The following is a 16,747-nucleotide window of genomic DNA, read 5'->3' on the forward strand; positions in this document are numbered from 1 at the left end:
CATAATTTAACCTCAACATTGTAAAGTGCACTGAGAATTAATATTAATAAGAACATTATTATTTTGTCATGATGGAGACTCCACGAACCCAAAGATAAAAATATTACCCTCTTGATTTAATATTTTCATTTTTAGAATTTTCATTATGGTAATGGTTGGCATCAGTATATTGTGGATTCCTATTATTCAAGCAGCACAGGGAGGTCGTCTGTTTGACTATATTCAATCTATTACCAGTTATCTATCGCCGCCGATATGTGCTGTATTCATTCTGGCTGTGGCTTGGCCAAGAACCAATGAAAAGGTAGGAAATGGGCTGCTAGTATATTCCTGTTGTATAAACCCATACACCATAATTATATTCTTCAGCTTCTTGAAAATGCCAACAGTCATACCCCACCATCGAGGGACCTATTGTAAAAACCCCGGTAGGCATGGTAGGTGGCATACGTAAAAAAAAAAGAAAAAAAAAAAAAAAAAAAAAAAAGTATTATTGCCAGTGAGGGGTAGTCGGATGCGATAGCCATATTTGGTGTCGCCATTAGGAATACCGGTAATCATGAAATCTTCACAAACAATTCTAAAAAGTGTTATGTGGTGTCAGAGCAAAATTACATGCATTATTCTCAACCGTTGGGGAAAATGTCCCACTGTATACTGTTTTTCAATCTGCTAACCGTCTATTTTGAACATGAATGGCCCTGTAAGCTTGTAGTTTCGTCACATTTTACCCCTTTTAATTTTGAGCCATAAAATGAGGTCAAATAACGAAAAGAGCTATTTCATTCCCGCTATAATAGCTATTCAAGACTATTCAAGTATATGTAAGGGATAAACTGTTTATATGAGATATGGGTTCAAGTGGGGGAAATGTTCACTCCGTGAACAAAAAGTCTGACTTTGACTGTCAAATTAAATGCAAAGGACGTTGGCACAGACACGTGTGCCCCGCGTGGGTCGTACGGTTGGCATAGAAATACATGAAAACTATGAAACAAACCGTTATTGAATTGTGAACGCATAATGGTGTCAAACAAGCAGGAATAATGCGGCTACTCATGCATGGTTTATTCAAAAGTTCTCAAATACATGGCATGATGTAGAAATAATATAGGATAAGTTGGGAAAAGGTGAAACGTTTATTGAAAAGTAATGAACTTGTGCCAATTATATTACACTCTACACGCGGGTGACTGCAGACGATTGTCATGATGGTTCTTGAGGTGGTTCTAGAGATACCGCTTGATATTATGAGAAAATATCTCACGGAACTAGGACATTAATGAAGGCTATGTTCAGCACGCAGAGCACTGAAGACTCGAAGGACTGGCTTTATTTTATGATTTAAAGTGATGTTAGGGGGGGGGGGGGCTAAAGATTCGTCGAACACATGCATTTCATATCCCGAATCAAAACGTTGATAGGGGTGTACCCCGGGGCTCCAACTTTGGAGGTGACGCGTATGTAGGGCTGTTAAGACCCCTTTTTCAGCATCGCTGTCACCCAAAGACCCCATATTTTTTTACGAACACATGCTCTGTCACCCAAAGACCCCTATTTTTCCATTTGATCTGTCACCCAAAGACCCTTACAAGTTCAATTTGAACAGCAACTTTCATTTATCACTGATTTTGTTACTTATTTTGAAAAAACAAAGAAATTTGAAGCCATTTAGAGCTAGAAATTCGATTTTCGAGGTTTTTGTGGCGCTGTTTCGGCTCTCACCCAAAGATTCCATTTAAAAAAAGGTCATGTTCTCACCCAATGACCCCCTATTTTTTACATTTTGCTCTCACCGAATGCCAAAAATCATGCTCTCACCCAATGACCCCATATTTTTTAAATTTTGCTCTCACTGAATGCCCCTTAGTGCGAAAGTGCCAGCCCTACACCTATATCCATTTCATATTGAATTGCCCCCCGGGGGTGTACCTTTTGGCATCTTTGGCGATATTTGACATGTCGCAGTCTGCGATCTTATAAGCCTGTCTATTATGCACCGCTTTGCATCCAATTACAGATATGTTCACATCACCCCCATCCACCTACCACACACGGACACACCACCTATATACCCATACTCTCGTGAACACACCTCAAACCTTCAAGATATGCTGTTCAAATTTGTAATGATCAGCACAGTGATCCCAACTATGCACGCTACAATTCTGGTACTAATGTAGACTTACCAAACTCTGGATGTCGGTGCATACAATCACATGATCTTATAAATACTTCAGAATCTGCATTATTGTTTTACAAAGTTTGGTTGGTTCACGAATGATGCCCAATTCATCATGTTCAGGTTCACTACTATACAAAATGCATTATTATTAGTTTATTATAATTATAGACACCCATATGTCACGTAAATCTTGCGTTGCGATTTGGTAGTTCACAGCATCTTGCGAATGGTGCTTGGGCAAAAATTGTAATGATCAATTCATAGCGAGCGTGTAGAAGAAGAATTCAAATTCACAGGTATGAAGAGCTTTGTAGCAAAACCCTTAAACATCCACTTGCCTAATTTTGAGAACACATCAAAAAATAAATGATTGTCAGACGATTGAATCAGCCAATCAGAACCCCACGTCCGTGTCTCAGGGTGCACGATCTCAAAATGTGAACATGTGTCAGTCTTCACTCGCCACAAACATGACAGACTGTCAGGGCCGGATTTACCAATTGGGCCAGATGGGCCCGGGCCCAGGGCCCCCAATGTGGCTATGCATGTTTCTTTTTAGCCTGAAAACACGATGTTTTGGACCACAATATGCTAAAATTGCAAAATTTTTCGCGCTTTGCGCGCATTTGCCCTTTGCATAGCAAAATTCACCTTCATTTGGGGCTAAAATTGTCTGAAATTTTTTGCATGCGTCCTAACAAAAAAACCAATCTTATAGTATAGGTCCCCTATTTGTACACCAGAACTTGGCCACTTCAGTGCACATTGTTTCCTCACGGTGAGTTTGGTACCTCCGAATTTTGGCCTGGCCCAGGGCCCCAAAAAGGTAAATCCGGCCCTGCAGACTGTAGGCCTAAATCTAACAAGTTGGCGCTGTACATTTATTCAAATAATGTTTTTTTGTTTTCGGAGCCCATTTTGTCAAAGAATCCCTAATGAATCGAGTGCATGGTATATCGACAATGGGTGTGTATTATCATGCATTCGATTCGTGATAATTTTATTACCAACAAGATCGGATGATCTGTGACAGTGAACTTGAACTGAATGTGCCACAAGGCATGAAATAATTCACTATTAACAACAAGAATAAAATGAGAATGAATAGCAGTGCTTTGTGATGTGTTATATATAGTTTTCTTCAATTATTATTATTATTCCTTTCGGTGACATAACATTGATTAACCTTAGAAGTACTGAGCCATATTTTGTAGCACGGACTACGAAGAGAGGAAGAGGGGTGTCAGTGGCGTAGCCAGTTTTTTTTTCAGAGGGTGGGCAAAGGGTGGGGGGGGGCAAGACAACTTTTAAGGGGAAAACTTTGACGGAAATGGCCAAAAATGGACTATAAAATAACAAACAAAAGGGCTCAAAACCTGACATATCAGGGATGCCAGCATGTCGGGGGGGCAAGTTTTCTCATTGGGGAGGGCCTCCCCTGGCTACGCCACTGGTGATATTTCCCCTAATGTTCACTTATAAACGTCATATTTGGTATACCATTGTATAGCTATGGGTCTCCTCTATCCAGTGATACATAAATAAGTACAAACAGTCCCCACATAATGTCGCTATGACGCCATAATGTTTCGACTATACAAAAGTATATTAGGCAAATTTGATTTTCGGCTAAAAATTCTACGAACACGCGATTTTCACCAACCTAACTAACAAGTCAAATGTCAGTAGCTCTTGTAATAATTTTTCAAGAGCGAAATGAAAATCATGATTTTACTGTAGAAACCTCTATATGGTCATCATTGATGGCCTGTACTACCCCGGGGTAAAGTACTGGGGTAAAAATGTCATCACTAAAATCGAGCAAAGGCATCTACGATTAGCTTAGGTCTTTTGGGCGTAAACACGGGCGTTTTTTTTATGAAGGATAAAAATTCTAAGGGGAGGGGGTTGGAAGTTTGTTAAATCACCGGGCATCATTCAATGTGATAAATCCATGTAGCCTACATGTACAATTCTGTGGCCCCATGCAATGAACCTGATAATTATCCGACAATTTCACAATTTTTGAGTTATAATCATGGACATGTAGAGTAACACTATATCTATCTTTTGCTAAACCCAACAGCCTGGATAACCAAGCTTTTTATTTGTGAGACGGCACCAGTATTATTTTTCTCGCACTGAGTAAAAACTTAAAATTGATTTTTCTCAGTTTAGTGTCTGTGTGGAATATCAGATGCATGCACGGGGCCACATAATTGTACATTCAACTTCATTGCACCTCCCAGCTAGTATAGTAGGCCTGAGTTTTGTTGTTGCTCTCACAGATGTACACACTGTAAAAAAAATCTTGTAAATTTTACAGTAAAAGTGTGTGCAGCCAATCTGCCAACAAAACCCTGTAAAATTTACAGTATCCTGTAAAAATGAACACACTCAAAATGCTGTAAAATAGGTATATTTGGCGAGTTATTTTGGAGCTTGAGAATGTGTTTAGGATAAAAAATGCTGACTGACTTCAAAAGTCCACCCTTCCCATAGAAAATACAGTTGAAACCTGTAAAATTCATCTTTTTTACAGGATACTGTAAATTTTACAGGTTTTGGTTGGCAGATTGGCTGCTCACACTTTTACTGTAAAATTTAGTCACGTGATATTTAGTACTTAATCGTATAAGTGACCATTCTTACAGTGTAGTGATGATATTGATATTGCTTAAACGTTGAATTATAACTCCAATTTTAATTTCAACTTTGATAGGCCTAGATAATTTAAACTAAAAAATACAGTATTTGCCTGTTTTTATAAATTACAGCCAAATACTGTAAATAATTAGCCTTTTTTACAGTATTTTACTGTAAATTTCACTGTTATTTTTTACAGATGTAGGCCTTAGTATTCATGATGACATTGCCGCACAGTACGACTAATAATGGGCCTAAAATCTACCCTTGAGGTACACCACGTATACTGTTCTTATAATTGGATTTACATGCGTTGTAATATACATAATGTTTCCTATTGTTACATTTCCTACATCCATAACTTTTTATCTTGTAAAATATAATCTCATCATGATGAACATTACTTATCATTTCTTCTACAATATCAGGGTGCCTTCGCTGGACTAATGGCTGGTCTTGTAGTTGGTATGATCCGCATGATCTTAGACTTCGCATTCCCCAACCCTCTCTGTGGTGAAGAAGACACACGATCAGAAGGCATCAAGAAAGTCCTCAGTATGCACTACCTGTACTTCGGTATCATGTTGTTTGCAATTGCGCTACTCGTCGTCATCGCTGTCAGTCTTCTAACCGAACCTATTAATAAGAAACATGTAAGTTTGATTATTTGCTTGTTAAAGAGCCATGCAGTGCTTGGTCAATTATAATTCGTTATGAATTCGGCAGAGTGACGAATCGCGAATTTTGAGCAAATCGAGGTTTTGTATGCTTATTATTATGTTTCAGATTATCTTTTATTTGCACCAAAAATTAGTGGTAAATCTTACTCACCGACATAGTTATTGAAATTTTGATTTGGACGAATCGCGCCTAAGTGCGATAAATGAATTCGGCAGAGAGACGAATCGTATATACTTAGCTGTACAAATCATGTTGACCTATAGTATTATATAGCGGGAAACCCCGAATTTTCTATATTACATGTCCTATACTAATATATTTGATACCAACGTATAGCTGTAGGTATCTTCTATCCAGTGATATAAAAAAAAATAAGTACAAACATTCCCTACATGATGTCGCGCCCGTGAAATTGGAAAATCCCGGAAAATCATACGCAAAATATAGGCCAATATTGTTATTTTTGCTTTAAAATCCTCGAGTTTTTGCTAAATATTAGAGGGATGACTATTTATAACTTATATAGCAACTTAAGTTTACGTAGCCTTAGAACAACCAGTAATTTCTACACAAAAGCCCCAAATCAAGAATACGTGACTATGGTTTACACGTAGTTGAATGCGTATTCGACCTCTCTCCGCTCAGTGGTAGAGACATTTTGGATACAGCATAAAGCCGTATAGCTGTTAAAACGCGTTTTGAGGGATATATCGATTATTTCAGAACATGCAAGTATTGCCAATAATTCGTGTACATTCACTTCTATAATATACATTTCAAATGAGTGCCCAAGAATGTTCTCAATTCTTATAATGATCAATGGAATGGTACCAAGATTTTCAAACTCCGTTTACTCAGAACGGCAATTTTGCGTATTCGGCACTCTGCCGTGTTCATAACGATATGATATAATCATCTGGGTAACCAATCAAAAGATAGCTTTTAGATCTCTTAGCAATTTTAAGCTTAATCCTCTTCAGCCCTACTCAATTTAAACGACCAGTTTGGTAAGGGCCACCCTGGTATTCCCTATTCCAATATATATAGGTCTACACAAGGTGGAAAATAATCTGACGAGAATATCTGGATCATTACAACGGACCAGACGCCTAATAAAACCAAAGAGTCTTGAAGCTCCATACTTGACATGCATGACCACCCCATTTCATATTAGAAGAAATTAACATCAAGGTATTTATAACTCTGGACTACATCAATAGGCACATTAAGAATGACATATGATGAGACCTGTCAACCAGCAACATTCCTCCTGGATAACCACATGATAATATGCATATGTGGAAGAGGAGACTGAACAGAATTTGGAAGATCTAAAACAAAAAAGATAAAACAAGAGAGGACCCAGCACAGACCCTTGTGGGACCCCCGCATGAGAGATTCTGTAAATCAATAATAAGTATTAACACCTTATTTGATAATTTGCATACAGTTGTACCGCCTCACCTTTATGACACGTCATAGTACTAAAGAACGCGAAGATATTTCTGTGTCAGAGATGGAAATGACAGAAGTCAACGGACCTAAGAAGGCTGAACAAGGAGGAGACACTGAAGGTGTGTATGCTTAATGTTCATCATCCAAGCAATAAAGTAGTTTCTTGAAAATTATATACTCAGTTCACATAAACGTTGAAAAAAAACCAGTGCGTCTGGCCGGATTCAAACCGGCGACCTTCATATTTACTAGTACGACGCTCTGCCACGGTTGTTTGATGTATAATAGAATCGGCTTCATTATTGACTAAATGCAAACTATAGATGGCGCTATTATCCTAAATCATATTTCTTTATTTCCAAGGGGTAGGTGATAAATACTGCCATTAAGGGTAGACGAGGTATTGTTGGTCGAAGCAACCTAAAAATCGATTTTCATTATCTAGATCAATATATTATTGAAAATTATCACCTTGATGTTTTGCAAAAGTTCATTCGTATTCAAATCGTATACTCTGCAAACTCGCTTAATTTATTGTTGTTAATTAGTTATGTACGTTTTACAAAGGTGTTGTTGTTTCAGCCCTCTTCACAACGTAACTCAAGAACCGCAGCACCTATAAAATTATATCTGTGATATTATAATTCTTCTACACGCTCGCTATGAATTGAGCAATGCAATTTTGCCAAAGCTCACTACCATTCGTAAGATGCTGTGAACTACCAAATCACAACAGTCAGACAGTTTAAAATAATTAATAACCTTAAAACAGTTGGAATAGGTGAAACAAGCAACAAGGAAATTTTATAAACATATTTTATCAAACATTAAAAGGAATTATTTGCAATAAAAGCTTGAAAGAGTAATTTCCAGTAACTAAATAGCGCCACCAATTTTGTCATTAATAGATACATTTTATATCCGAAAAAGCTATAAAAATGCTATAAAAGTGAATAATTTTTGTAAAAGAGGGGAAATTAAAGTTGAGAATGACTCAAAAGCATCTGTATACATTAGCAGGATATCATATTTAGCTGTTTAAGCCTAAAATTTGGTTGATACATGATGTTTTGTTTGGAAAACTAATAAATGATCCCATCAAACAACCGTGCTGCCAATTGATCCACAGAGGCACACTGGAAGAGCGGACGATTTTTTCCAACGTTTATGTGCGCTGGCTGCTCTGGGTAAAAATTAAAACATGTTCAAAGTAGTTTCTTGTTTTTCATTGGATAATTACCGACTAGCAAGATATATCATGTATCAGTGCACTTGCGCAAGTGAAATATAGGTCTTTGGTATTTATTACAAGTCGTGTTTTACGTTTGGGAATCAGCGGGCGAGATGGCTGAGCGGTTAAGGCGTTGAGCTGCCGACCGGTAGAATACCTTCGGCGAGAGTTCGATCGAAGCCTTGGGCTTGCCTTAGGTGAGAATTCTCTTCCTCTCCGAAAATGTTCCTTATAAAGGGCGGAAATCCTACAATTGTGTTCAGTTACTTTACAGAAAACATTATAGAATTTCTTCGAAAAGAGAATTGGCATCACCATGTATGAGTTTCTCAATAGAGGTAATTCGTATATCTCACCCGATACCAAGCCACGCTTATAATGAACAATGTATGTCGGATGGACTGGAACAGATTCCAAACAAATAGGAACATACTGCAGTTACTGCCCGTTTTCCTATACACAATACACAGTGCTCTTAACATTGACGCGTGACCTCTACAAATAGCGTACGTTAGAAGTATGGGGATTTACCTAGTTAACTTCGCTGTGTGAAAAATAACCGGCCAATATTACAAAAATTCTAGAAAATATAGTTTTGTAACATGTCCTAAATTTTTAGCTAATTTAGATGTTTGGAAATATGCGTACTTTGGTGTTTTAGTGTATGTTATAGGTAATAGTACATTGCCTAGTTAACGTCGCTGTGTGAAAAATAACCGGCCAATATTAAAAGTACTCTTCTAAAATTCTAGAAAATATAGTTTTGTAACATGTCCTAAATTTTTAGCTAATTTAGATGTTTGGAAATATGCGTACTTTGGTGTTTTAGTGTATGTTATAGGTAATAGTACGTACATTGCCTAGTTAACGTCGCTGTGTGAAAAATAACCGGCCAATATTAAAAGTACTCTTCTAAAATTCTAGAAAATATAGTTTTGTAACATGTCCTAAAGTTTTAGCTAATTTAGATGTTTGGAAATATTCGTACTTTGGTGTTTTAGGAAGGATATGTAAAACGACAGATAACACCAAAAAATATGAAGAAATTATTTCCAAACCGTGTTAAGTCAACAATCTTTATGTTGCTCATTTTCAAGAATGCTGGTTAACAAAAAGCAGACCATTGTCTCATTTCGTGAACAAAGGTCCACATACCATTGTTTCCTTGCGTTTCCTTTATAATCGGTTACCCAACTGAAGCTATAGTACCAGCTCATTGCGATACCGCACATATACAACAGACACATGTGCACAACCAGAGAAGATCTGATTTAATCAGTTGAGCTGTTTTCAATGAGTGTTATCTTGGTTTAATATCTTTTAATGGGATTTAAGTCCTGCAAAGGTCGCGGTGAATTCTACTGTAGACATGACTACATCATGAAAGTCCCAGAGAGGGTCTTATAACTATCAACATTAAAATTGTCATTCACATTCGATTTTTGTAGATTTTAAAGGATTAATAATATTGTTGGTTTTTCAGAAGTGAAAGTTTCCTATGGACGAAAGGTCTTCGACTGGTTCTGCGGGACGGGCAAATCAGATGCACCGGAAATGACGCAAGAAGAAAAAGAAGAATATTTGAAGAAGGTTACTGACATTAAAGAGACGAAGCCACAGATGATTATTCTTAACGTATCGGCAGTTATTGTCATGTGTGTTAGTATATTCTTTTGGGCTTTCTTTGGTTAATGTATCGTTAACATGCTGACACATTTGGGCGGGAAAATCAAATGAGAAAATATCGCTTTAGTTTGATATATTGAATACTCAGAGAGCATATTCTTACTAATTTAGAGAAAAAACAAAAATCTTTTTCTTAAACACTATCACGTTTATAACACTTGAATAATTTAACATATAGGTCTACGATTCAGATTTTAGAGACACGGTTTAAATATTTTAGAGGTGTTTTTAATGAAATAATTACTTAAATTAACTACGCAATGTGTGAATTTGACTGATGGTAGGCCTATGATGTTTTATTCGAGTGATATCAATGTGTATATCTAAAGGTTCAGAGCGAGATATATATGCGTAGATCGGGGATATTTGACAGGGGGCTGGTCCATGCAATCATCCCCCAACATTACGCAAATGCAGAGGATGATTTAAGGAAGCCCCATCATGCACTGTAAAAGTGTTATCACGCGAGTTTCAACTGCCACTTAACTTCTCAAATCCCATTGAAGTCTGTGCAAAAGATGTTGTTTTAGAATAATTGCCCGTGTGTCATTATTACTTAGTCGATTTCAGATCTAAAGTGATGTATGCATGAAGGATAATTCACACCTTCTGTAGATAACATAAAATGTGAAATCGACCGACATTTTGAATGTGTTTTTATTGTAAATATATCGGTCCAAATTCAAATTTAACCATACACGTTTATGCAGTGGTCCCGGGCAGTGGTGTCATGTTCACTCACACAGCTGCTAACCGCAAGTTGACCCCAGCGGAGTGCTGGGAAGTGCTTAAATCATCCTCTGACGCAAATGCGTGTGTTTTTGACTCAATTAGCGTATATATTTCACCATATTAGCCTCGAACTGGGAATATTTTTGTGCGTATTTTTGCCAAGAAAGTTATTCTGTCGTGAGATAATAGGTGAGAAATAAAGGTTCTAGATAGAACCTTTTTTGTCCTCTCAGGAGAACCTTCCCCCTTGAACCTAAAAAAGTTTGAATTTTGGAGAACCCTTACAGGTTCTCTAAACAACCGAAACGGTTCTGTATCACATTTTGGGGTCATTTTCGATGGTTTTGGAACCATTCTTGGTTCGCTAGAGAACCTCTAAGAGTTCTCCTGAGAGGATAACTTTAGAACCTTTTTAAAACCTTTATTTCTTAGAGTGTGGGCAAAATACGCTTCATTCATTACACCAGCACCCCCTGTCAAAAAGAAATCTACGTCACTGGAGTGAAAACTCTCATGTGTTTACCCTGTAATGTGTTAAGTTAAGTCTGGAAAGAAAGGTGCAACCATGAAAAACATAAATAAACATAAGATCTAAATATCTCAATAATTTACCGTAACCAAGGTTACAGCCTCTGCAACAAGTCTCTGCAACAAGCCAACCAATGCAACTCTCATTGTTGAGATTTGGAGATAGTTTTATATATCTATATTAAAATTATTAAGGAGATTATATCCCAAGAGAACTGACTCAGAACGCTATTTTTTTGTTGAAAATTAAGTACCTTTTAACCATTTTTGGTACCAATTTCTGAAAGTTGGTAAAAAAAAAACAAAAAAAAAAACGGTTCCTATAGATATATTTATCTAGTTTTAAAAAATCAATAAAAAACATTGCCCCAAGAATTTTTTTTGTTACGTCGACCGAAATAATTTGGGCAAGAAACGTGTTTTTTTAATTTTCTCCCAAAATGAGCATTTTTGGCAAATTTGACATCGCAGATGAAACCATCACGTCTTTGCCATTCTAAAAATGTATACTTTTATATTATTTAGACCAACAATTTAGCAGTTATGAAGCCCAAAAGTGTCCATAATTCTTCGAGGGTGGGTTAAGAAGTTTACCGGGCGCATGACAAAATAAGCTGGATCGGTTCTCTTTGATTTTAATCTCTTCAATAATTATTATTTCTGAGTGTTTGTTTTGCCATTCACCAAACACTAAACAGGCGAATACAATACAAAAAAATCAAATAAAACATAAATCGCTGTTTCCCAAGTTCAAGTAATTGTGGTACAGCTCGTTACTCGAATGGTCATTAGTCCGAAACAAAAAAGAAAAATAAGGGCCGTTATGAACCCTAATCTTTACCCTAACCCTAAGGGTTGGTATAACCCTAATCTACAACCTAAGACCTCACCCTAACCTATTAAACCTAAGGCGAACACTGGCCCTAATCATAACCATAACTCTAAACCTAATCCTGACCCTTAAATGCACTAACACCCTTTTTACCCTTACTAGACTATAATGACCATTCGGACTAAGTAACAGGCGCCCCCCCCCCCCCAATAAAGGGGACTTAATAGTTGACGATGAATCAATTTACACATGCATGGACATTATTTAAAACTTTTTGACCGTATATATCCCTGTTTTCAGATTGGGTAAAATAGGTAAAAGAATAATCGTAGTCACGGTTTTAATGAATTTGATTGAATAATGAATTTTACAAACTGACGTATCAATATACTGTATTCATCTATGTGAAAACGAATGTGACAATACCACTATACTTTGAGTTTCTGTATAATTAACTCATAAACGGGAAAATACATTGCCGTGATTATTTTTGTACCATATATACTTTTATAAAAGAATGATGTAAGTTGCAAAAAGTACACATTATTAGAGCGACGCTCATTTTGTTACTCACAACCATATTGATTTAAGTTAAAATGTTAAAGATATATTTGTTTCTTCCATGGGTTTCCCTAAAATATAAATTTTACATTAGTTTTGCAGTATAATTACTTAAGGTATACACTATAAAAACTGATTATTCTTAGATAGATACTCGACTCAACTCAATTATATACTGAGCTGATTAACTCAACTATATCCTGTAGATTAGATTGAATTTATCAACTCAACTATAAATTGAGTCAATCAACTCGATCAACTGTGTTGAGCTCAACTCAATTTATAACAGAGTTGATCAACTCAACTATATAGATTGAGTTGATCAACTCACTATTAATTGAGTTCATCCACTCTGCTCAACAAGAAATTGAGTTACTTAACTCACTTATCATGCAGCTATAAATTGAGTTGATCAACTAAACATGAGTTATAAAATTAGATTAAATTAAGACTGTTCAACTGGACTCATGGTTTTTTGAGAGGCAACAGTTTCACACCTTATCCATAGGTGCATCTTCAGGCCGTCTGTTGGTCTGTCGGCAATTGGTCACTGACTACTGGCGAGATGGTGTTGCCAGAGCCAAACTTCTTCGGAATGTTCTTAATAACGGAATGGTAGGCCCCCACTCAACAGCCTTCACTCAACAGGGGAGGCGGCCTGCGTCACAACTTGGCGGGGGCCTACAATTCCGTTATTAAGAACATTCCGAAGAAGTTTGGCTCTAAAGCTACAACCTCTGGCAACACCATCTCGCCAGTAGTCAGTGACCAATTGCCGACAGACCAACAGACGGCCTGAAGATGCACCTATGGATAAGGTGTGAAACTGTTGCCTCTCAAAAAACCATGAGTCCAGTTGAACAGTCTTAATTTAACAATGTTTAATCTAATTTTATTTTTGATTATACCTGGATGAATGACAACCTTCACAAACGTAAACATGAGTTACCTCAGCTAAGTTGTGATGAGTTGAAATGCTGCATTAAGCTTTGTATACTTCTCTATATTTCTTGGTTAATCTCGTAGATAAAAACGACATGCGGATCAAGCAAACTGAGAGCAATAGACTATTCCAGTTAAAATCCATACACCCAAATTTAGACAATACCTTAATCTCCCACACAGGGAGTGTGAATTTCAAATGGGGTTACCTAAAGGGTTGACTCCATTTGAAATCTATATACTACCTGTGTGAGAGATTAATACGATCATGTCTTCCATATGGGGTGTATGGATATCAAGTGGAATAGCCAATTTTCCTCACTTTGCGTGATCGGGTCACTAACTTCTGTTCACTTGTACTCTTGCATATGTACAAGATATATGATAAACCTTGATGATGTTGATATGATTTTTACGCAGAACTATATTTTGAGTTGATGTCAAATGTTTGAATTATATAGGCCTATAATATCTTTTCTCAGCGATTATTTTCTTCTTTATATATATTGTTTAATCTTGTAGCAATAAAGTTAGTGAAAACATAACTGTATCTCAAAACATATTGCTTCCTGTACCATGTGTACCTGTTGACCATTTGCGTGGATCCTCAATATTGCTACCAAAACGAGGTTCTCCCTACAAACATGACAAACGCATGCGCAAGAAATAAATTATGTGTTTGAAAGGTGTACACACACACCCCCGGGTATAGAACCTCGTTTTGAGGGTAGAACCTCGTTTTGAGGTGACCTTGCAAAGGGTCAATATGATATATTCAAAATTCAAATCTAAAAATTGAATACTAACAATAATATATTTCATCAACGTTTTTGTTGATAAAGTCGGTAATACAGCAAACACAAAATATGTTTGACATTATTCGCAAAAGGTTAGAAAATGTTACCAGAAAACGTTTGAATGATGATCAACTGTATATAAATGGTATAAAACGTTTTCATAACATTCAAAAACATTTCTTGAAAACTTAACTGCAAAATATTCTAACATATAATGTTATTCATATAGTCATAGTGTTGACAAACTATTGACTAAAACTGTTTCCAAAATAATTTTACAATAACATTTTAACAACATGTTTAAAATGTTGTCGCAGTGTGTTTTCATATAAAACATTTTAAAACGTTTCCATGACCTTGAAAACCCGAAATTTAATGTTAATAGAACATTAATACCAAAACTAAAACCCAAAATGTAATATGTTTTAATCGTTTTGTGTTTGCTGGGAACTCACTCAGCCACAGTCTGATAAGAAATAATCCTATATGATACCTACACACTGTCAACATTTGACAACTAATCACCTCAGACGATTGTCACTTCCTGGAAAGCAGGACTAAACAAAGTCTCATGTGAATGACCCCATTTGGTCCACATACTGTTCCGGCAAATAGGCAAACTGCATGGTCATCTCAGAGTCAGACATGCAATCCTTCGTGAACTATAAAAGTTGTCAAGAAGGATTCACATTTTCATAAGCCTTTGCGTTTGGTCCGCTGATGTCGTCATCTGACGTCACGTGCTCACCGATGTGTACAATATGTACATATCATTGGTGCGCATTTCAATGCTGTGAAGGGCGCAGTATATTAGCGAATGTGCGCAATCAGGCGCGACGTCACAACATCAGGGGTCCAAACGCAAAGGATTATGAGATTTACTGAAAAGATGAATTGGCATAAAGTTTAAGGTTTCAGCCTACATGACGGAGCCTACGTATTGCATGTTGTATCCAAATACTTCGGGTTATAAACTGCTCACAAAAAGTATCGTAACATAAACAAATAGACCATTTCTTGAATAGGCTAAGCTCTATGTATGGGAGTCATTTTGATATGATTTCCGCGAGATATGGACATTTACCTGATAGATGGTAAGATATTAAATTGGCAACTTGAGCTATTTGTTTGCAAAGCACTTTCAGCGCTCAATTTGAAATGTGTTCACTGGTGTAGTTTTTGAAAGTTTGTAGTTTTTGAAAATTAACTTCAAATTGAATGAATTAAGTCACATTGTCCGTTCCAAGAAAGGTATCAAAATGCGCATGAACAGATTTCTTTATCCATGCAGTGATCTATGGCCCTAATGAGTGTTCGTTTTCTTCGAAACGATACTTATTGTTAGCAGTTTATAATACCAATAAAGATATATTTTTGTACCCATTTAATACAATACCTGATATGTGTAGTACAAGGGTCGGTCAGTATGTAATGAAAGTTAACCTTTGACCCCATATTGATTATTTGGTTGGAATTTCGGCCATTATTGGGTCCCCGGCGCACCGATTAAAGCCGCTTAAAAATCGATGTTATTATTGTATTGTGTTGTAAATTTTCATCATTCTTTTGTCTACGTGTAACACGGGTGATGGAATGCAGATTAAAATTCCCGTCAAGGACGCATCATTTCACATTTCAGGTGAGATATACTCAGCGGGGACCCAGCTATGGCTGCCACTGAAGTATGCGTGAAATTGGATTCGTCTATACCTTTGTCTTCCAAACCACATGTGTAAATTATATCATATACTTGATTACGTAACAGAATGCATAAAATCAATAAACTATACACTCTTAAAACAAGCTTATCAAAATGAATAGATTCCTCTTCACAGGGGTTACAAGGTATCTCTTCAATTTTACAAGGGTTCTCTACAAAAATGGTACATTGAATAAGGGATCAAATGTCAAATAATAAAAGATTTTAAATTCTTTTATTATTAAAATACTTGTCAGAAATATACAAGTATGCTTCTTATGCTTCAGCCCGACAAAGATGGTTTTATGAACTGGAAGTTTGTGTTCTACTACAAAAGGCAGCACCCTCCATACTTTAATTCCCTAGAAAATCTAAAATGTTCAATGCCTACCTCATTTCAGCCTCTTATTTCCCGTAACAAAAACTGCTCACATACTGCAGTTACTGTCCGTTTTCCTATGCACAATACACAGTACTCTTTCCCATTGACGCGTGACCTCAACAAATAGCCCTACGTTAAAAGTATGGGGATATGACTAGTTAACGTCTCTGTGTGAAAAATATCCGGCCAATACAAAAAGTACTCTTCTAAAGTTCTAGAAAATATAGTTTTTAACATGTCCTAAATTTTTAGCTAATTTAGATGTTTGGAAATATTCGTACTTTGGTGTTTTAGTTAATGTTATAGGTAATAGTACATTGCCTAGTTAACGTCGCTGTGTGAAAAATAACCGGCCAATATTAAAAGTACTCTTCTAAAATTCTAGACAAT

At 36.5% G+C, this 16,747-nt stretch overlaps 1 protein-coding gene across 1 annotated transcript in view; it reads left to right on the forward strand.

The window, feature by feature from the left end:
• Positions 1-10,411, forward strand: part of LOC140146845 (sodium/glucose cotransporter 4-like) — a 71,375-nt gene extending 60,964 nt beyond the window's left edge. The window contains exons 10-13 of the mRNA XM_072168730.1: positions 136-304; positions 5,260-5,484; positions 6,963-7,086; positions 9,682-10,411. Of these exons, the coding sequence (XP_072024831.1) occupies positions 136-304; positions 5,260-5,484; positions 6,963-7,086; positions 9,682-9,890 (727 nt within the window). The 3' untranslated portion in view covers positions 9,891-10,411. The remainder of the gene's footprint in view (positions 1-135; positions 305-5,259; positions 5,485-6,962; positions 7,087-9,681) is intronic.
• Positions 10,412-16,747: the final 6,336 nt, after the last annotated feature.

Source organism: Amphiura filiformis, chromosome 2, assembly GCF_039555335.1.
Source record: "Amphiura filiformis chromosome 2, Afil_fr2py, whole genome shotgun sequence".
NCBI classification, from domain to species: Eukaryota; Metazoa; Echinodermata; class Ophiuroidea; order Amphilepidida; family Amphiuridae; genus Amphiura; species Amphiura filiformis.